The sequence below is a fragment of the Patella vulgata genome, chromosome 1 (assembly GCF_932274485.2).
Source record: "Patella vulgata chromosome 1, xgPatVulg1.2, whole genome shotgun sequence".
Classification (NCBI taxonomy): Eukaryota; Metazoa; Mollusca; class Gastropoda; family Patellidae; genus Patella; species Patella vulgata.
The window spans coordinates 70,480,052-70,501,798 of NC_065879.2; the positions used below are offsets into that span (position 1 = coordinate 70,480,052).

The following is a 21,747-nucleotide window of genomic DNA, read 5'->3' on the forward strand; positions in this document are numbered from 1 at the left end:
ATACTAAAGTTTTGCGTGAGTAGCGTGACGTGTGCAGTGAGCACTTATTTTGATACCGACTGCTCTTATTTTGCGACCGACTGCACTGATTTTGCGACCGACTATTTTTTTCCTTCTGGGGGGGGGGGGGGGTGCAGTGAGCACTTATTTTGATACCGACTGCTCTTATTTTGCGACCGACTGCACTGATTTTGCGACCGACTATTTTTTTTCCTGGGGGGTGTACCACCCCCCCCCCACACATTTACGCCCCTGCCCCTCGTTCTCAAATAGCATAAAAATATGGTATATCAAGGTTGTGGACCCTATAGAGGGCACAATTTTCATCCGATTTTGTTGAAACTTGAAATGTAAGTTTATTACCCAATGTGACATATTATCATTAAACCAAACTGCATTAGCTTCTTTTGCATTTTTTTTAGGATAAATTATAGCCCGTAAAACGTTATAGTCCTACCAAGAAAAAAATACAACGTTTTGTTAAGTAAAGCTATATATGACGCCATGACGACGGAGGGCCCGACAAGGACAGCTGTCTAGTCCTTCGGATGAAACGAAAAACCGAGGTCCCGTGTATACATTGGAATGCACGTAAAAGATCCCTTGGCAGTTGGAATTCGATATAACAGTAGGCGATAGTGCCGTTGCCCGGGCAAAATTTCCCTCATTACACACTGTATGGTGTATGCCCGTCTTCTTTAGCCCAATATAGGAACAGAACAGTAGGACGTTAAACCCCATTTCATTTCATTTCGTAGTTTTTATGGGACCCAAAATGGCGCCTGTAAATGAGTTGTCGTAACTTTCCCTATACAGGGCTTTGCACAAAACAGGAACCAATGACATATATTCCTTTCTTTGTCGCAAATGAACTCTAAGTCTAATCCCGGTCTATCAAATCTTGTTATTTTCATATTCGTTTTACATCCGAATATTCTGCGAGGCTATTTATTCGTGATAAATTTTTTAGTCTATAGTAACTCGGGGGGGGGGGGGCTGAATGGTTAGCGTGCGCGCGCTGTATCAGAAAGTCTGTCATTGAGTCGACTGGCGTTGTTTCGAATTCCCGGTTGTACGTGGCAAGGAGTAGGGTCGGCTGTCCAACCTCGTGGGTTTTCTCCGGGTCCTCCGATTTCCTCCCTTTGTTTTGTTTTATCTGCGAGTATAAAACTTCTCCTTTGTTTTGTTTTATCTGCGAGTATAAAAGTTGACAATAATATATTGTTGAAAATTTGTGTATATTTAGTAATACTTCGTTGTTTTTCTTTTATCAATATAGTAAACGAGCTTGATTGACCGACCACTGCTAATGTTTTTTCGTGAAACGGTTAACTGCCAACACACGGCCGCCATTCTCGATGATTGACAACTCACGTTTTTCCTCATCCACCAAAAAACCGTTAGGTTTCTTTGAACATACTGCAATAACATCGGGATTATCAGTTAATCAGCTTTAATTATCCCGCTTTGATTGTTGCCATTTCTTATATTTTCCACAAAAAAACTTTGTCTTGTACGCACTAATTTATCGATTGGTATTGCCATCTACGACAAGCATGTCAACGTGCATCACGGATTATCTTGGGGCTTGTAAAAAAGATTGCATGTCGTGTACATATTTATTTTGTTTTTTGTGTAGGTCATTTTCAAATAAATTCATCAGCATATTATTCGTTTTAAATAAATATATAACTTGTACGAGAAACGATGATTATCAAAGAACCGTAAGTGCAACTAATGTTTTATCGTTTGGTTGAGCCTTTTACTAACCACGTGTTTCATGTTAATAAATATTTTCTTTCGTGTTTTGAATTGGCCTTTTTCTAATAAATTATCCCGAGTCCCAAACGTCGTATACCCGAGTCCCAATCGACGTATACCAACGTCCCAAACATCGTATACCCGAGTCCCAAATGTCGTGGTAATATTTTTGTGAGTCCCAAATGACGCGAGTCCCAAATGAGTCAGGGGCGTAAATGTGTGTGTGTGAAGGGGGGGGGGCCCCAGAAGGAAAAAAATAGTCGGTCGCAAAATCAGTACAGTCGGTCGGAAAATAAGAGCAGTCGGTATCAAAATAAGTCTCACTGCACACGTCACGCTACTCACGCAAAACTTTAGTATAAAATAACCTTGTCAACTTATCATGTTTGAAAAAATGATGGGTTTCACTCTTATTCTGTTGTCAGTATGTAGGTCTAAGAACAAAATTTCCCCGAGGGAGAAAATTAGTCGGTCTCAAAATAAGTGCAATCACTGCAGTCGGTCTCAAAATTATGCATCGCCGTCTTAATGAATTAATGAGGTAAACAAATAATGCCAGAATAGATCCTAAATACTAGTCGGTCGCAAAATCAGTGCAGTCGGTCGTAAGATATGAGCAGTCGGTATTAAAATAAGTGCTCACTGCACACGTCATTCTTCTCACGCAAAACTTTAGTATCAAATAACCTTGTCGACTTATCATGTTTGAAAAAAATGTTTTTCACCCCATGGCAAAAAAATAGTCGGTCTAAAAAAAAGTGCTCACCGCAGTCGGTCTCAGACTAAATGAATTAATGGGGTGTTTTCTGACCATCAGAATTCTGCAAAATCTCTCCCCAAAGTCCAGGGCATTTCAGAGACCAAGTAAGCGCCCCATTGAGATAAAGTGCCCTCAGACCCAGTCCTCAAAAATTAAAAGCTCAGTTACATATCGGCGCTCAATTCCATTATGCCATCATTCTTCAACTCCTTCTCTGTCTTATACTATCTCATCACTATAATATTCACAGTTGCAGTGAATCGCCCAGTTAGTAGTACCACTATATAGTGAGTGAGTCGTGGGTCAAAAGGCTGTAGAATTGTTAGTTCTACTCTCACAAAACAGGCGACATTGACAGATAGGCCTCAAGATTCTGTCTCATTTCTTATCCTCTCGTTAACGAGAATTTGGATCCATTTGCCATGACATTGACTAAAATTGTCAGGCCCAGTCCCAAAAATTAAAAGCTCGGTTACACATCTGAAATTTGTTCGCGCCTGCGGCGCTCGATGCCATTATAACATCATTCTTCCACTCCTCTGTTATCTTATACTGTCTCAGCACTATCGTATTCACGGTTATACTGAACTGCCTAGTTATGTTAGTAGCACCACTGGTACTGGTGTGTGGGTCGTGGGGCGTCAGAATATACAAACGTTCTGTCAACTCTTGCAAAACAGGCGGAATTGACAGGGGCAGATGTCGAGATTTTGTCTAATTGACTCACATTTCTGGTCCTCTCGTCCACAAGAATTTCTCCCAGCAATGACCTCAAATGCCAAGATATTGACTCAATTTTTCAAAATTTTATGTCAACTTAAATAAAACTGCTTTCCAGCGAGACAACGATCGGCAAACAACTATATAATTATACAATACCATCTATGTTCTACCGGGACGCTTAATGTTATAGCCAGTATTTTGTTGAAATTTATTGTAGTGTGGGATTGTGGATAGGGTGGCGCCTACAAAACTCGCACCTGTGGTGCTCGGCTCCTGACCATAAGCGTACGGGGAAATTTTGAACGGGGGGGGGGGGGGGCGGTGGTGGTTGGTGCCCCAAAAATGTAGTTAGGTTAAGTATGTTACATAATAATCATAATATCTCTTTTGCGATGAATAATTCTTAATTTCTAAATCATCAATAAAAGAGAACTAAATTTTATTTACTTGTAATATACACAACTAAAAACAGTTGTTTATGTAACTGTAATTCGTGGCTTACTGTACTCCAAACAATAGAGGGTTCGAGTCTTAAGATTTCTATAAAATTGCCTAACTATAGACACTCTGAATTTAAATTCGCTGTTAAATTGGACGCATTCAAGAACACAATATTTTTTCATACAACTTTTACAAAGTACAATTGTGTGCCCAAATTTTCCCAGCATTGTTTGTTTGTCCGAGTTACAATTCCAGCAGGCATTGTGCCAAGAAAACACTATCGATGTCAAAGCGCTACACAGGAACGATAACTCTAATATTTCAAGATGGCGGCGCCCATGCAAGCGTGTTAAATTTGTAAACTGCAAATAAACAACTGTATCGTTTGATTAATGCATTTATATTTTCTGAAATTGTGAAGATGCCAGTGGATTCTAGGAGGATATGTGGGCCGGAGTCAACACAAAGTCCCGTTATATTTACTGTAAATAAAGATATAAAACAAGATGTAAGTAATTGTAATTTGTATTAAGTGACGTAACCGGCTTCCATTCTTGTATTGCCCTATGTCAAAAGGGTAGCACGTCATTTCGGTCCCGCGTCATTTCGGACTCAGCACAAACGTCGTTTCGGACTCAGTATGGCGACTTTTCGGACTTACTCGGTGTCATTTCGGACTCAGTCAAACGACATTTAGGACTCGGACCGGCGACATTTCGGACTCGGACTCGGACTCAAATAAAACTTAAAATTATGTGTGTATATATTAGTAATAGCTGTTTTTCTTTCGTTGTAGGTGAGGCTCAAGACAGACCATTCACATTAATAAAGATTTAAACATTGTTAGTCTTGTTTTATTTATCCCATACAGGCCATTACTTGACAACACGCCTTTGAACTTGAACTTGAAGTAAAACCTATGCTACTTGCCTTTTTTGTATTTGTTTATTTACTTGATCGGATATTATTGTATTTTGATGAGTAAATTTTGATTGTTGACGATGAATTAGTTTAGATTGTTGACGATAATCGATCCGCGATTGTTGTTTTAATCTAGCGATTAGTGAATCCAGCGATTAGTGAAACCATCCCATTGTTGTATTTAAGATTAATAGCGATAATTGATCGGCGTTTCTAATAGCCGCTAAGAAATGATTGAGAAATAAAAACACTGATCGGCGTTTCTAATAGCCGCTAAGAAATGATTGAGAAATAATGAAGCCGTTAAGAAATGATTGAGCCCAAGCTCAAATGTATTATATATATGTGCCATATTTCAATTCAAATCATTCTCAATTTTTACACGAATCTATCATGGCTAGTGGAAATTGCGTAAAGTGTACCAATCCTGTCCGTCCTCGACAAGAAGGCCTCCAGTGCGATTCTTGTCTTTTATGGCAACATCGAACCTGCGATTCCGGTACGTAATGAAATTTTCTTTATTGTTATTTATTAAAACGTTTTAAATTTGTCGTTTCTTGTAAGTTATTGTTATTTATTAAAACGTTTTAAATTTGTCGTTTCTTGTAAGTTATTGTTATTTATTAAAACGTTTTAAATTTGTCGTTTCTTGTAAGTTATTGTTATTTATTGAAACGTTATAAATTTGTCGTTTCAGCTTGTAAGTTATTGTTATTTATTGAAACGTTATAAATTTGTCGTTATTGTTATTTATTGACACGTACCCGCAATCCGGGAATATTATTATTTTATTTATCACTATTTCAGGCATCACTCGGGATGAGTACAGGAGTTTAAACCGACATAGAACTGCTTTTGAATGGAAATGCTGTAGATGTGTTGCCCCGCTCCCCCCTACAGAAGAAGAAATGGACATCGAAGAATCATTCACCATTGAACGACCATACCAGCTACCTGATCCGGTTATCGAGTCTTCAATGTCTGAAGATGAGCAAGATATTAGCGTATTTGCTGAAGAAGAACCTGAATTAGCATACACTATAGAAGAGGCAGCAACAACACGTGGGAAAAAGAAGCTGTTTGACAACATTGGTTTTGCTTATACGATAAAGGTATGTGTTATATATATGTATGTTATAGACAAATATGATATCTAACTAGAACTTATATATTAGAACTAATGTTACGTGTAGACGAATATGATATCTAATTAGAACTAATGATGTTTTTTTTAGACGGACAAGAAAACGACCGTATGGAGGTGCTGCAAGAGAAATGGTTCCCTGACTTGTCCTGCAACGGTGATTCAGGATGGTACCGACTTCAAGAAAGGTTTGAAAGAGCATATTCACCCAGCAGAACCTGGTATATTGACTGCTGCTAAAATTAAAGTAACGGTATGTATATAAAAATACAAATATTAAAGTAACGATATGTACATATATTAAAAGATTGAAAGAACAGATATTCATTCCTCCAGCTGACCCTGGTACTGACTGTTGCTGAAATAAAAAAAAAGAATATGTATAATATTTATTATATCATTGCAGGCTAAGAAGGAAGCCATAGGAAATATTTTTACAAGATCCTGTCCATCAATCGCAGAGAGTGTCATGGCAAGTGTAGGATCGGTCAACGAACCAGTGTATAGCTATTTTTTCATCAAATAAATACACGTGTTGTTATAAATGTTGCGTTAATGTATGAATGTGTATGTATTTATACAATAAATGAATGTTTTATATGACCGTTGTTATCGCTATATGGTATGTTTAAAAATAAAATAATATGCCCGTTGTTATAAATCGATGTTATCATTTTATGCTATGTTGATAAATAAAATAGTTTATAAAGTAAATTGGCGTCAGTGTGTTGTATAATTCTATCTTACCTACCCGAGTCCGAAACGTCACCTACCCGAGTCCGAAACGTCACCTACCCGAGTCCGAAATGTCACCTACCCGAGTCCGAAATGTCGGGGACATATTTTTTGGAGTCCGAAATGACGTAAGTCCGAAATGACGCGGGACCGAAATGACATGTAATCGTCAAAAGTTTGTTTGAGTTCAATTTTTCAAGAGATAACTTTTTTATTCGATGGGATATTTAATTGTGCAATGGATTTTATTTAACCGGAGTTGATTTCAAACACACAGGTAAGTTTATAATAAAATAACCAAAGTTGTTCATAATCGAATTCGAAGAAATCCGTTTATTAATAGCAAGGTTCAGACAGTAGAAGTTAGTAGAACTAGAAGATCTAGGTACATTTGTACTCAACGACTACAGTCTGAACCATTGTAAATTTGAAACAGATTTCTTCGATTGTGAATAAGCTACTTAACTTTGGTTATTATAAACTTACCTGTGTGTTTGAAATCAACTCCCCTTCGATAAAATCCATTGCACAACTAAATATCTCAACGAATAAAAAAAAGTTCTTGCTGGACAAATTTGACTATTTACTTGTAATTTCGACTGAGAGGAAGACAACAATGCTTTCGTTACTTGTTGCGCTAAACCAATGCACAACTAAATATCTCAACGAATAAAAAAAAGTTCTTGCTGGACAAATTTGACTATTTACTTGTAATTTCGACTGAGAGGAAGACAACAATGCTTTCGTTACTTGTTGCGCTAAACCAATGCAGCTGTTGCGGGGGTGGTTTGATTTTGACAGATAGTTTGACAATCTTGTGTTGCAACTTGCAATGAAAACAAAGCGCGATCATCATGATCATTTGAATTTGTGCGACAAAAAATATACATGTAACTAAAGGCAATTACATAAGAGATTTATATTGAAACTATTGATCGCCAGTCTAACAAATTTTATTCACAATGAAAATATCACTGTTTGCATGGATACTCGTAAAAATAAAGTAATATATAACTAAAAATATCCTATCTTCTTTATGTTATAAATAATTTAACAAGGATCATGAAACTCACCTCCGAAGTCTCTGTGTTTATTGTTAATTTGATAGCATTCTTTCGATCAGATAATAACCGCTTCAATAAGATTTGAAGAGTCCAGGGGAAGAACGATCTAAGTTACATTTTTGTCTTTTCGCATAAAGGCAAAATAGACTTTTTCACGAGAATGCTTGACGCGAACAGAACAACGAGTGGGTTTAATTACATGTACAACTTCAAAATGATGTTTAATACGAATCATAATTACCAGTACAACAACTGACTTCAACTTTTCAGCCAAATTAAGGTCAAATAAAGGGTACGATGGACGTATTTGTCTGTGAGGCCATTTCAGAAGGGCCTTGGTTCGATGTGACTTTGATTGTTTTTACCTGAAATTGATTGTTCCACAGAAAGCTTATACAATTTGCTACCAGACGGCGCCATTAACTGGTGTTCGTTGAAAAAGTGACTTAGAAATAAATTGTTCTTCCCTGGGGCTCTTCATTTACAAGTGTTTTTCTTATATATATCATATTAAAGATAATCATAGGTGATATTTAAGGCCGTTAAAACGAATGTAATTGTTTTTGTGCCGCATGTGTGTTTAAAAGAAAATTATTCCATCCGAGTTGCTAATCAAATAATTATTAAAACAAAATATACCAAAAGGTAAAGTTATAAAATTTGTAGAGATTTTACCAGAGTGTAAAAAACGGTAACAAAATAAAAGAATACGGACAGTTATGTGTGTGGACGCCCAATGCCAAGCCAAGATTTGTAGCTTTTCTCAAACCAAACTTGAATTGTCGTAAAAGTGCCAAAAACCGTTTCGATTTGCTATGCTGTCACCCCTATATAGGTTGACCCACCATAAATAAATATCTCCATATATCTCGACAATTTCGCCACAATATTTATTTATATGCCAAGCCTCAAATCAGTTTCACACAATTATAGTCACTAAATAAACGATCATGTTGTACTTAATAAGCTATGACCATTAATCATCTATAAATAATAGACTGCAAACTGGTTCCATGTGTCGTCCATAACATCCAGACACTTTTGAGTAAAAGATAGGTTACGTGCCCTTGTTTTGAAATTAGTCTCGCTTAACCAGTCTATCGACCATTCTAGGGCTGATTGACAGGCCGGGATAATCAAGACTACTTTTTTACGAAACATAACAGAAAGCTAGAACAAGAAATTGAATTTAGAAATGAGCACGTTAGCTAGCTCAACAATTGTTTTAAGAAGCTTGTAAAAGTAAAATGAAACTACTGCTAGTATCATGCTCCTGTCTAACTCAAGTGTTTCAGAGATATTATTTGTACTAAACCAAAAGATGCCGCTCTTAACGGTACAGTTAATGATAAAGCGATTTAAAAAATGAAACAAACGTAATTTCTAAATCTGCTGTAATAACCAAGAAGCTTAATTTTACTGCTATTCAAAATCATCAACAATAATTTTTTACGGCTGTAATAGTTGATAGATTTGTAGAGAATTGCACGTGCCATGGCTATTTATAGTATCATACTGTCAGAAAGTTATCCTCGACACGGCGAATGTGCACGCTTCAGTGGTAGTCTCGAACTATCAGCGGTTGACTGTATTTCTGTAGGTGCATGGGTCACCCTACCCTATATGAAATGATATCTCCCGAAGAGTGACGTAATCAGCTTCCATATTGGTATTTTTCTATGTCAAAAATTTGTAGGATTTAAATTTTTCAAGAGAGAACTTTTTTATTCATTGGGATAATTAGTTATGCAATGGATTATATTTAACAGGAGTTGATTTCAGAAACACATGTAAGTTTATAATAACCAAGGTTAAGTAGTTTGTTCATAATTGAAGAAATCCGTTCAAGATTTACGATGGTTCAGACAGTAGGGCCTACTGGATTGACGATTGTCACATTCGTCTGGTCCATATATATTTACCCAATATAACCCCAAATAAGTTTAATTACGGTACCAAAAACATGAACATTAACAATCAGTATTTTGCTTAAAACAACATATATTTATGAGGTTAATTATTTCATTTTACATGTACAGGCAAGCGTAACCATGGACCGTACATGTATATAGATTCCGTGGTGTAACTCTTTTACTTTAAAGCTGCAATTTCATATTTTTAAGTTATTTTTTTAAAATTTATTTAAAAAAAGCCTTAAAATAGATGGTATCTATAAACAGTCCTACCTTATTAAAGAATAATCCTATTAATCCTATAATGCACTATTGCCAATTGAGAAATTGGCAAAAATATCATTTTCAACTTCAAATTCAAACGTTTGAAGATAGCTATTCCATGGGGGGAATAGAAAAACAAGGGAGGTAATTGTGCTATTATTTCCGGGTTCAAAGGATTTTTAAGAGGGAGAATAATACCTATGATCGTATAATAGTGAGTTGACAACCTATTGAGCAAAAGACATAGAAATAATTATGTTTTGGCTTTCTTAGAAAATATGAAATTATCGCTTTAATGATAGTTCTGAAGAAAAAATCGGTAAATGAATGAAAGATGAAATCAAGAAAGCCAACTCTATTGTCACCCTAGTGATTATGGAGTCAGACTATATATAGTATTTGTTAAATTCATGACTATTTCTTTGCTTAAACATTTTTTTTTTAAAATCCAATGACCTTATTAGTCATTATAACCGCAAAAATCCCAACATAAAAAAAAATATGATAAAGTACAGGTTGTTTCAATCGTTAATTGAAGTTGTTTAGGTTGTTTTGGGTAAATCTATGGCCTCATTCTGTATCTCGTGTTTGCTCGATTGTCTTTTGCTTTAGGAAAGAATGGCTAAATAATTGGAATTCTGTACTCAGTAAATAGCCATGCTTACTTTCCAATTGTATTTGATACCTCAGTCTTCTCTCTCCATCTGCAGTCTCAGGAGTTTGTGTTGTTTGGAATTCATTGAAGATTCCATTTTGTATTTCAGATTTTGTTAAATGGAGAGCGAAAAAATGGAAGAAAACTGGATCAGATCAGACCATTGTGTTAGTAAATAATCTTTGAAATGGCACTACTTCTTTGATTTAGGTCAAAGATAACATGTTTTATATTATTCATCTTTGATAGCACTTACAATTAATGTCACATCACAAGTGTGTTTTTTTAACTCTGATTTAAATTTAACAAAAGTTGAAATTTCTCAAATTGTTCTTGGTAGCTTATTCCACATATAGGCACCATTATGGGGAAAGATAATTTTCTTCTGAGTCTCTTGTAATTAAGCAGGCACAGATAATACAGTAGTTTCTGTAGAAGAACGTAGATTTGATCTTTCCTGTTTTGTAAATGTGAATAATCGTTTCATGTAGGAGGGAGCAGTATTCGAAAACAAAGCGTTATACACATTTGATAGCACTTTAAACTCAATCCAGGCTTTCACAGGCAGTCAATGGAGACTTTTAAGAGTTACTGTTACATGATCTCTAGAAAATGACTTGGCAACTAGTCGAGCACAGTTATTTTGTGCAACTTGAAGACGGTTGAGGGAGAAATCTGGAATGCCAGCCAAGAGTCCATTTCCATAGTCCAACTGAGATACATGTATGGCCAATGCTTATACAACTCTAGCACATGAATCTTGAGTAAAATACCTCCTGATTCTAAATACCGTATTGGTTTTAATCTCTCTCACAGTTTACACATAGTATAAGTTTACCTGTGGGATGAGAGACATTGCCTTGTCCATGATGAAACCCAGATTTCGTGCTTTACATGATTTTGAAATTTCAGTATCGCCAATGTTTGTCTTTGGTGAAAAATTGATTGTTTAGATCTTGGTCATATCACAAATTCTGTCTTCTCATCATTCAGCTTTTAATTTGTTTTGATTCATCCATGTCCAGATGTCACTATACAGGGTTCTAGCTTCTTTAGGGAATTATGTATTGACATCTGGTGTGAAGGAATGAATGGGTTATACAATTGCTTATCATCGACAAAACCATAATATGCACACATGTAATGTGGTCGTATATATAGCCGTCACCCCTGTCTGTACGTTCATTGTCCACAATTTCTTGTGATCACTTTAAAGACTACATTTATCATCTGATTGTTTTGAAATTGATATGTGTTTACATTAGTGAGATGAAGAATACTATTTACCGTCCGTCGTCCACTACTTCTTGTGAACACTCTAAAGATTACATTTATCATCTGATTGTTTTGAAATTGATATACAGTAAAGTCAGATCTTCGCTCAACTAGGATAAAATCGTTTGAACCCTTTGATCCTGCACATTTTTGTTATTAAATTTCTGCCTTTAAGTCAGATTTCCTAATTCGTATCAAAATGTTCGGTCCATTTGATCTAATTTGTGCTTTTTTCCTTCGCCTAAGTCAGAACGGCAGTATGTTCAGAATTCCATGCACAGAGCCCCAAAATACTTTCCTCTTATCATTTTGACTCAAATCGGCCTATTTGATGCGACGCAATAATAGAATTTTCCCGGATAATTCGAAACTTGCTGTCTGCTGTACGAGACACTTTCCTGAAAAATTTAGGACATTTTTCAAAGATGACGACATCTACTCGCACCAAAACGGAAGTTATCTACTCGCACATGTGAACAAAAGCTTGAAATTTGCCATTGAATCAATTATTATCCTGCTCTTGCAGTTATTTCTAATCGAGCTAAGATTGAATTTTGGTCTTCGGATAACTCCGATCTTTGCTTAACTCAGATAAAATTGGTCAGTCCACTTAGATCCGACTTATGCGAAGTTTACTGTATGTTGTTTACATTAGTGAGATGAAGAAGCCTATTTAATTTCAATAATTTCCCTTAATTTCTTCTAGAGTAATGGCCCTTGTTTTACCTGTTGCACCTTGTGAATGCTGTAATGACAAAAGTTATCATCTTGTCTGTATGAAATTTATATGCATCATTTTATTTAAACTAGTGAAACGGGGAAGCCTATTGAATTTCAGCAATTTCCGTCTATTATGTCTAGAGTTATGGTCCTTCATTTACTTTGCTGAACCTTGTGAACACTCAAACGACAAAAGTTAACATCTGATCTGTATGAAATTTATATGCATTTGTTTGGATTAGTAAGATGAAAAAGCTTGTCGAATTTCAACAATTTCTGTAAATTACTTCCAGAGTTAAGGCCCTTGTTTCAGTTTGTAGAACCTTGTAAACCTTCAAACGACGAAAATTATAATCTGATCTGTGTGAAATTGTCTTGTAAATGCCACCATTGCCTAAAAGACAATAAATATGTGACAACCCTTGTCGACCATTTCAACTGTTTAGCTGCTGTGGACATATGTTTTGTTACCTGGCAACCTATCTTCTAATTATTTGTTCTATGGGATGACAGTTTGTCTCTCTATTCAAACTTTTACTTTAGTAGATAAAGGTCAAGTCATGTTGATCTACGTCGTAATATTCATTCAATTGAATTAAAATACAGATCTATATTTTGTTTCATTTTTATACTTTTGAAGTCGTCCACTACATGAGGATCTGACCGGTTGTTGTGGGAGGCTGTGTCCGGGGTCATACGATCGACTTTTGACCCTTTGATAGAAGTCATTCAATTAACCAATCAGCATCTGTGTTTTAAGTGTATATTTGGGAATACGACTTTTGCTGTGATTTGTTTTCTATCGCTGTGAATGTCTACCCACATTTTCGGGCACTATACGCTAAGAACTTGACACAACAGACCATTTGATTGTCTAAACCCTCACAGCAACAAGAACCTGGGTTATTTAACTCCTCCTCCAGATCCTTGTGTAGAGAAGACAAGTAAAACAGAATTTTGAACTTTCATTTGGAAGAATGCAATACATGTATCAGAGAAATATTATTTTATGCCATTTGTTTCAGTTCTACGACCTGGATTAATTAGTCAAGCTAAGGGATCAGCTTATATAGAACAGAATCATACCAAGGTTATATGTGCTGTGTAAGTTATTTATTGTATTGCCAGTCTCTTGTTTCAGTCATATTGGGACTGCTGTGTGGTTGAGTGGTAGGGTGCTGGTCACTCTACTAGAATGTTCACGGTGCAAATTCTGGTTCTGCCAAGATTTAGGGCCTGACAAGGACAGCTGTCTAGTCCTTCGGATGAGACGAAAAACCGAGGTCCCGTGTATATATTGGAATGCACGTAAAAGATCCCCTGGCAGTTGGAATTCGATATAAGAGTAGGCGATGGTGCCGCTGCCTGGGCAAAATTTCCCTCATAGCACACTGTATGGCGTATGCCCGTCTTCATTAGCCCAGTATAGGAGCAGAACAGTAGGATGTTAAACCCCATTTCATTTCATTTCATTTCTGCCAAGATTTAACAAAGTAAGTGCGTAGGTCGATATATAACGTCCTGGACAACTGCCACTCACTGTGTGTAGGGCGTAATATAACAACTTGGAGGTATTTTCCCCAACCTATTCTTAGAACATAGTACATAGTTCTTCTTCACTTCGTCCAATTAATTACACAATAGGGGGTAGTTAACGTTTTAAAAACGTCACGCTTAACAGGTTAAAGTTGTTCAGATGGTATGAGAAAACGATCATAATATTGTGTTGACGAGATGCTGAGCCCCATTTCATTCAGACTTATTTACCAGTCTCTCATTTTGGAGTGGTGGCTCAGTGAGTAAGACGTTGTATGTCCTGTGTTCGATTCCAGCGTTGGTGGAGAAAGTTCCTCCTTGTGAGTGGTGCCGGCGCAAGACCTGACAAAGGACAAAGTATAGTCGTTTTGATGGGACTGAAGAACCGAGGTCCAGTGTACGCATTGGCATGACAGTTTTAATTCGATATAAGAGTAGGCCATAGTGTCGCTGTCCGGGCAAAATCTCCCTCATAGTACACTGTATGCCCCTCTTCATTTGCCCAGTTAAATCAGAACTCTAGGATGTTAAACCCCATTTCAGTTCATTTTCAATTCTGATTTTGGAGGGTCTGAGGTGGTTGAGAGATCTAATGTGTGCACTTTAGATTGTAAGGTACATGTATATCATCGAGTCAGGTGGTGTGCTTCAGATACCAAGCTTGTATGTGGCAAGCTGGTGTAAAGTCATCAGTCCAACCGTATGTGGCTTTTTTCCAGGACCTCCAGTTTCCCCCCACTTCCAAAAAGACCTATTTGCAAGCATATGTTGAAATAAAATTTTCCACCATAGCCATTAAAAAGTCTTTTAATAATTTTTTATAATTTTAAGATTTGGTCCAAGGGAGGTAATGAGAAAAGAGGATTTTAGTATGAAGGGACAACTTACTTGTGAATTTAAATTTGCAACATTTTCTTGTAAAAAGAAACGACAACATCAGCAAGATGCTGAAGAAAAAGATTTATCAGTCCAGTTACTGGAAGCTTTTGAACCAGCTGTGCAATTGGTAAGAATAAGTAGAAACATTATGTTTTCTGTCAGTCCATGAATTTGCCTCAAAGATGCTTTCTAGTCCACACTAGTGGCAAATAGCATTGTTAACTTTAGTCAGACTAAAGATAATATTGTTTTTCCAGAAAAATGAACTCTTGAACGATCTTAAAGAAAATAAATACGTGAAAATTTGATTGGCTGGTAATATGTTATGGCCAGAAAGCCTTGTGGGTATACTTTGAACACTCGATAGCATGAGATCAGTGACATGAATTACTATCACATTCACAGACACCAACGGGAATTTGTATATTTTCAGGATAAGTTTCCAAAAGCACAAGTAAATGTATACATAACTGTTCTACAAAATGATGGCAGTGGTAAGATCACTATTTATTTATATACAGTAGAATCTGTAAGAGCAGTCACTCCCATTCAGCGGCATCTCCTTGTGAGCAGTCACGATAAATTCCCCCCGTAGAAATTCTATTGTTTCATCTCTTTAATCAACGGCCACTCCTCTAACACGGCCAGCGGTCACTATTTTACTAATAAATGTAGCAAAATAGCACTTCCGCTAATCCTGTGATTAATAGTTAATTATCTACTCCCCCACCGATCAGGTAAAACAAACTGTGGAAATAACAATAAACATAGCTGGGATTACCTATTAATTAATCTTTTGTTTTATTAAATGACAAACCCTGATTATTGTTTTTACACGGATTGAAACATTATTAGATACTGATTGAATAAACTAATACTAGTACCGTCAAAGCCGAGTTTGTCGCGATCATTTAGTATCTATTTTCCATTGCCACTTCGTTCCAAAACAGAAATTTTAGCGCCTCCTATATTACATACAGAGTTACACCCCCTGAAAATCTGTGACAGATTCAGCAATATTTTTTGGGACATGTGCTTTTTGATAAAATAAAATTAATTCATGGATTTTCTTCACAAAAATGGAGATAAATAATATCGAAAACATCACAGTGGTTGACAGTAGTATCAATGTTGGTACAAAATGACACGTTTACAGAAGATATATCAGAGATTTGTGTCAAATAATTTTCGTCCCAAGCAAGTTTCAGCGATGCAAGTATTGATGTTTGCTCCTAATGCATCCAAGCATAAAATTTACTTGATATCAGCACTAACAAACACTCAGATTTTATTGAGAGGGGTCACTCCCGTTAAGCGGCCAGTCATGAAAATTCCCTTGTGTGGCTGCTTAATACAGATTCTACTGTACTATTCTTTCTGTTAAAGAAGCGTTCCCACAAAAATATAAATTGGGTAGTTATTTCCAATAAAAGTGTGCCAATTTTGGTATATGAAAAGTAGAGACACCCAATCTTAATAGTAAAAAATACTACCTAATCAACACAATGGACACGAAAAGAACAAAACTGTAAGGGTGTCACAAACTGGAAGGTGGCTTGAATGATGTACATGTAGTCAGTGGGAGGAGCTATAGGTTGATCGAATGGCTAGCAGTTATGAGAACAGTGAGACTAGTGAGAGGCTTAAACATACAACTGACTAGGCGATTATACGGCAGAAAATGATTTGTGCAGAGGATAATCACAGAATTTATTAAGGCTTCGATATTAATGATAAATGGACAATAAAGTAGCGAGAAATAAAAGCTGAAAATAGATTCTCTCCCAATCAAGTCAGCTGTTTAAAATAGAATTTTGTAGTTTGGGATATGTTTTGAGAGGGATTTGAAGCAAAATGTTGATAGATAAAATTAGCTGAATATGTTTTTTGTCCAAATATCATCAAATCACACAGTTTGTGTGAAGGCATCTTTAAATAAGCAGTCTACAATTAATAGATTTGTTATATTACCAGTAACATTTAATAGATTAAAGACCCAATATTCCTGACTTTCTGAAAATTTGATTAAGCTATGATCTATATATGGTTTGAATTTTTACAGCACTGGCAGCATCTATAACATGTGCATCACTTGCATTAGCTGATGCTGGTATTGAGATGTATGATATTGTTGTCGGATCTTCTGTTGTAAGTATACCCAAAGTTTTACACTATTTGTAAAAAAACCCAAAGAACTCGATTGAGTATAGGGTTAATGTAAGCAGTAATATGGTAACAAAGTAGAATACCGGTACCTTTTTCAAACATGGTCACTTGAAAAATTTCATGATACTCAATTGAACATTCGAGAAAGAGGTAAATCACACAAATCTGGAATTTCAAATCATCACTAATCTTATAAATATGTATCAATTCTTAATTCTCTCCATAACTGGAAAAATTAAAGCAGGAATCATCTCATTTAAAAAATTTATTGCTAAATACTTAAGGGAAGAGGTTTAGTTACTCTAACACTACTTTTGACCACACCCAATGAACCAACACTAGCTACACTTGATCAAATTTACCATCTTGTCTAACTCACTGTTGAGAGTGAAATGATAGAAGCTATTAGATGTTATATTAAGTATATACATGTATCGTATTGTTTACAGCGTATCCATGGTGATGTTATGTTGGTAGATCCTAGTGAAGAAGAAGAATATAGATCTCAGGTAAAACACAACTACCATTTATAAGGAATAAAATCACTGATTTGTTATATAATATAAAAGCAACATTTCAATCAGTATTGTTTTTGTGCATGTCGAAACATCGCACTATATACATAACAACCCTGTGATTGTATTCCATAGAGAGTTTGAATTGATCATACTTTTAACATAAAAATGGCTGATTATTCAACCATAGCAACAGATTGATGTGAATATTTAAAATCTGATTTCTCATCATTTTCCTGCAATGTTTTATTGGATTAGTTATGGAATAAACCAACCAAATCTAATTTTCTTCTCTGGTAAAATCTTGTGTTGATCACCAACATTGTTTTGGTTGCCATATATGATCTACGCCTATGTGTGTAAAATTTCAAGGGCGACAAAATTCACATTGTTCAAGATTTTCATTACCGGTAATGCAATATTATATATTTGATTTAGGATTGTAACGATGTAAACGAGGGGAATGTGGTTGTTGGTCTGATGCCATCAATTAATCAGATCTCAGCTTTAACATCAAAAGGTGAAATAGATTTTGAAACTATCAGTCAGGTTTGTATTATTTTACTACTAACCCACACTTGAGCTATACATTATGTCAGGGCCTCATTTTACTGCTAAAGGAACATGAGGTGACAAACTGTAGGAGGTCTTATCCATTTGACTGCTATCTCTTTTATTCATTTGAAGCCCAACCATTCAAGTGGTAAGGGAGCCACGGTGGCTAAGTGAGGGAGACGATGGCTCGGTAGTCTGGAGGTCGCGGGTTTGCTCCTGGTGTTTTCTGGTGTGATTTCCCCTTGTCAGTGGTGCAGGACGTAAAAGATCCCTTGGCAGTTAGAATTTGATATAAGAGTAGGCCATAGCGCTGCTGTCTGGGCAAAATATTCCCCATAGCACACTGCAATGCGTAAGCTCGACTTCATTAGCCTAGTCAGAGCAGAACAGTAGGACTTTAAACCCCATATCATTTCAAGTGGTAATATGTGGAAATTTGAGATGATTCAAGTTGTTACTGGATACCTATTGTTAGAAAACATACAAAATTTTTTTTAAAACACAACAAAATATTTTTCATTGAATTTTACATTTTATAATTTTTGTTTTTTTTTCAGGCCATTAAAACCTGTATACAGACCTGCCAGAAAGTATACCCAGTCTTACAAAATGCTTTGGTCAATTCTGTGAAAGCTAAAACATAGCACATACACATATACAAAAACATCAGGAGATTGAAAATAGATCTCAAAAGAGACATTACATCGATTGAACTTTAAGTTATGGTGGACATTTGTGTCTTTGTGCTCCCTCCATCACTTATAAGTTTTAGAATTTGAATAAACTCTAAAGTGTATATAAATATCTGTTTCTGTATTTGTGTTAACATCAGAATGTTGAATGGATTAAATTGAAAAGTACTGTTTGGAATCATGGTAAAAATATGAGGCATATTAAAGATGTGTTATGTAAGAGCTAAATCTGCCTATTGCAGGTTGTTATTTTGGCTTCAAATGTTATATAAACTATTATTTAGACATTTATTAACATAATCAACACTCTAGACTGTCGGATGGCAGAGATTTCAATGGTTTAGAATGCCCAATAGATTAAAAAATTAATGATAAAATGGATAGTCCAGTACAGTTGCTACGATAATAAACTATCTAAGCTACATCTTGCAACACCCACAACATCGCTCAGAAGAAAGTAATTTGAATGAAATTTTCAATATTACATGTATATTCATTATTCATTATCTATTTTTGAACTATGACAGCAAGAACGGCCAGCACTATCTATGACAGCCTTGTTAGCACAGTATTTTAGTCATTTCAGATTTAACATGGTCAAATTCAAGATCAAATTAAAGATCATTAAGGTCAACACTCTTTAAAACACCCCTATGTCCAAATTAATGACAGATTGGGAATCCTTGTAGAAATGCATTTCAAGCAATACCCATTTCAGCAATTTTGACCAATGGGTTACAGAACTATGGTCTTTTCAATATTGGCAGCTATGCCCAAGTTGGACAAAACAGCCAAATTATACGGGGCAGATCCCAGGAATGTATTTTTGAACTATGACAGCAAGAACGGCCAGCACTATCTATATCTTACATAATAATGAATATAATAGAAAAAGAGCAACAAGACATTAAACTGTTATGAACAAGAATGTGCAAAACAGATCTAAAATAATTTTATGAAATTTTGGTATTAAAGGCATGATATTCCAGATTAAAAGACAAAATTAGACCTTCAGATAGTTGCCTTCCCAATCAAAAATTGATCCAGAAATGATTAAAGTCCATGTCAATATTTTTATCTCTTATACACCACTGAAGGATAAATCATTTCTATCTGTGAACATTGAGCTGAATAACTTTGTTTTTATGGTGTAAATATAATAACCACTTCTCAAGTTTTTGTTAATTTTAAATAAGGAAATGTACATTGGGGGAATCAATGGCACCAGTATCATGGAATCAAGTCCTTATTAACTGTACTGTCACCACAGCTGGTGTAATGCTAACAGTAGTTGAAAAAAATATTTAGCAGTGTATTTTAAGAGCCATCTTATTGGGCAAGATTTGTTGATGGAAATGAAGACAGGCACATGCTATGAGGGAAATTTTGTCAGGACAGCAGCGCTACGGCCTACTCTTATTTTGAATTCCAACTATCCAGGATTCTTTTATGTGCATTCCAATGTGTACACAGGACCTTGTCTTGTTTTTTTGCAACATCCTAATGACTAGACAGCTGTTCTTGTAAGGCCCGCTGTCCTGTATCACTTTGTTGTTATAGAATTGTTAATGATCTGTTATGTATATTGATCAACTGTAGAATAAACTTGACATGCTGACTAAAGCAATCTGATTACATTTTTTTTGTTTTATGCTTTTGGCAGCCTTCACTCTATATACATGTAGATGTCTGTCACCAGATTGTGTGGAAGATTCAGGGGTCACATTCATGACTGAATTATTATTAATATTAACCATTGTTTTGTTTTGTCTACTGACCAATAGATGTCTCCCAGAATTCTGTGAAGAACTTGAATAAAGCTTGACTAAACAGGCCATTTCATTGGCTTATCACCCAGTTATCACATTATTGTCATGGCCTAGAGTTTGTATTATATTTGTTCAATAAAATTGGAGCCAAATCTGGAAATATTTTTATTCAACAGGTCAATATTCCTGTTAATTCATTGTTCAGGGACAATTCAGAATCGTGAGAAGTGCTCGTATAAAGAGAAGGAATTGGATTCACATCCTTGTTAGCACAGTATTTTAATCATTTCAGATTTAACATGGTCAAATTCAAGATCAAAGTAAAGATCATTAAGGTCAACACTCTTTAAAACATTCCTATGTCCAAATTAATGACAGATTCGGAATCCTTATAGAACTGCATTTCAAGCAATACCCGTTTCAGCAATTTTGACCAATGGGTTACAGAACTATGGTCTTTTCAATATTGGCAGCTACGCCCAAGTTAGACAAAACAGCCAAAATTATATGGGGAAGATCCCAGGAACAGTTAGACCGATCAAGCTAAAATCTGGGATGTCAGCCAAAATAAGCATATAAATCAATTTTCTGCAAAATCGAACAAGTTACGGTTTACTTCATTGGGTGATTTGACACAACCCAATTGTTATTTTGCTTGTGCTGTGAATAAAGACAACTGTTTGGATAGTGTTCAGATGAGTAACAGAGAGGTAAAACTTTCATTATTTTTGGATATTATCAGGTTGAATTGAAGTTATATTTTCAAAAGAGTTATTTGTGCTTTAGATTACGGTACATATCTGAAGTCTTCGAAATTAATCAAATTGCTTTTATTTGCAGTGCACTTAGAGAAACTAATTTATTATTGTTTTTATTTCTTTAAGTATATTTCAAGTTTCTTTCATAGTAATTACAATTCAAAACTTTATGAATGAATAAGTTTAATTGATTTTCTAAATAAGAATGTGGAAGTTCTAGAGGCTAAAGTTATCATTTGATTGACATGCAATATGTACACGGGAAGAAGACGTAAACCATTCAAATTTTAGTTATTTCTGATAATTACTTCAGGTATTGTTATTCATGATTTAATTTTTATAGTGTCTTGTAAATGCTCTCATTATTAACAAGAAAAAATATGCGATCACCTTTGTGGGTTGTTTAGACGACTCAACTGCTGTGGGTGTATATTTGTTTGCCTTGCAACCTATATTTACATACAGTGCCAACAGTTTTTAGGCATTGTATTCTGCCTTTCC

The 21,747-nt window shown here is 35.6% G+C and overlaps 1 protein-coding gene and 1 long non-coding RNA gene across 2 annotated transcripts; both read left to right on the plus strand.

The window, feature by feature from the left end:
• The first annotated feature begins 4,011 nt into the window (after positions 1-4,011).
• Positions 4,012-20,640, plus strand: LOC126827656 (exosome complex component MTR3). The gene is made up of 9 exons (XM_050557104.2): positions 4,012-4,193; positions 10,491-10,548; positions 13,402-13,480; positions 14,744-14,918; positions 15,225-15,285; positions 16,854-16,939; positions 17,407-17,466; positions 17,911-18,021; positions 18,585-20,640. Exons 1-9 carry the CDS (start codon positions 4,107-4,109, stop codon positions 18,669-18,671), a joined length of 804 nt encoding a protein of 267 aa, XP_050413061.1. The 5' UTR covers positions 4,012-4,106; the 3' UTR covers positions 18,672-20,640.
• LOC126827679 (uncharacterized) lies at positions 4,262-6,258 on the plus strand. Its single transcript, XR_007682833.2, has 3 exons — positions 4,262-5,718; positions 5,842-6,003; positions 6,157-6,258. It is a non-coding gene; the product is annotated as an uncharacterized LOC126827679 (long non-coding RNA).
• Positions 20,641-21,747: the final 1,107 nt, after the last annotated feature.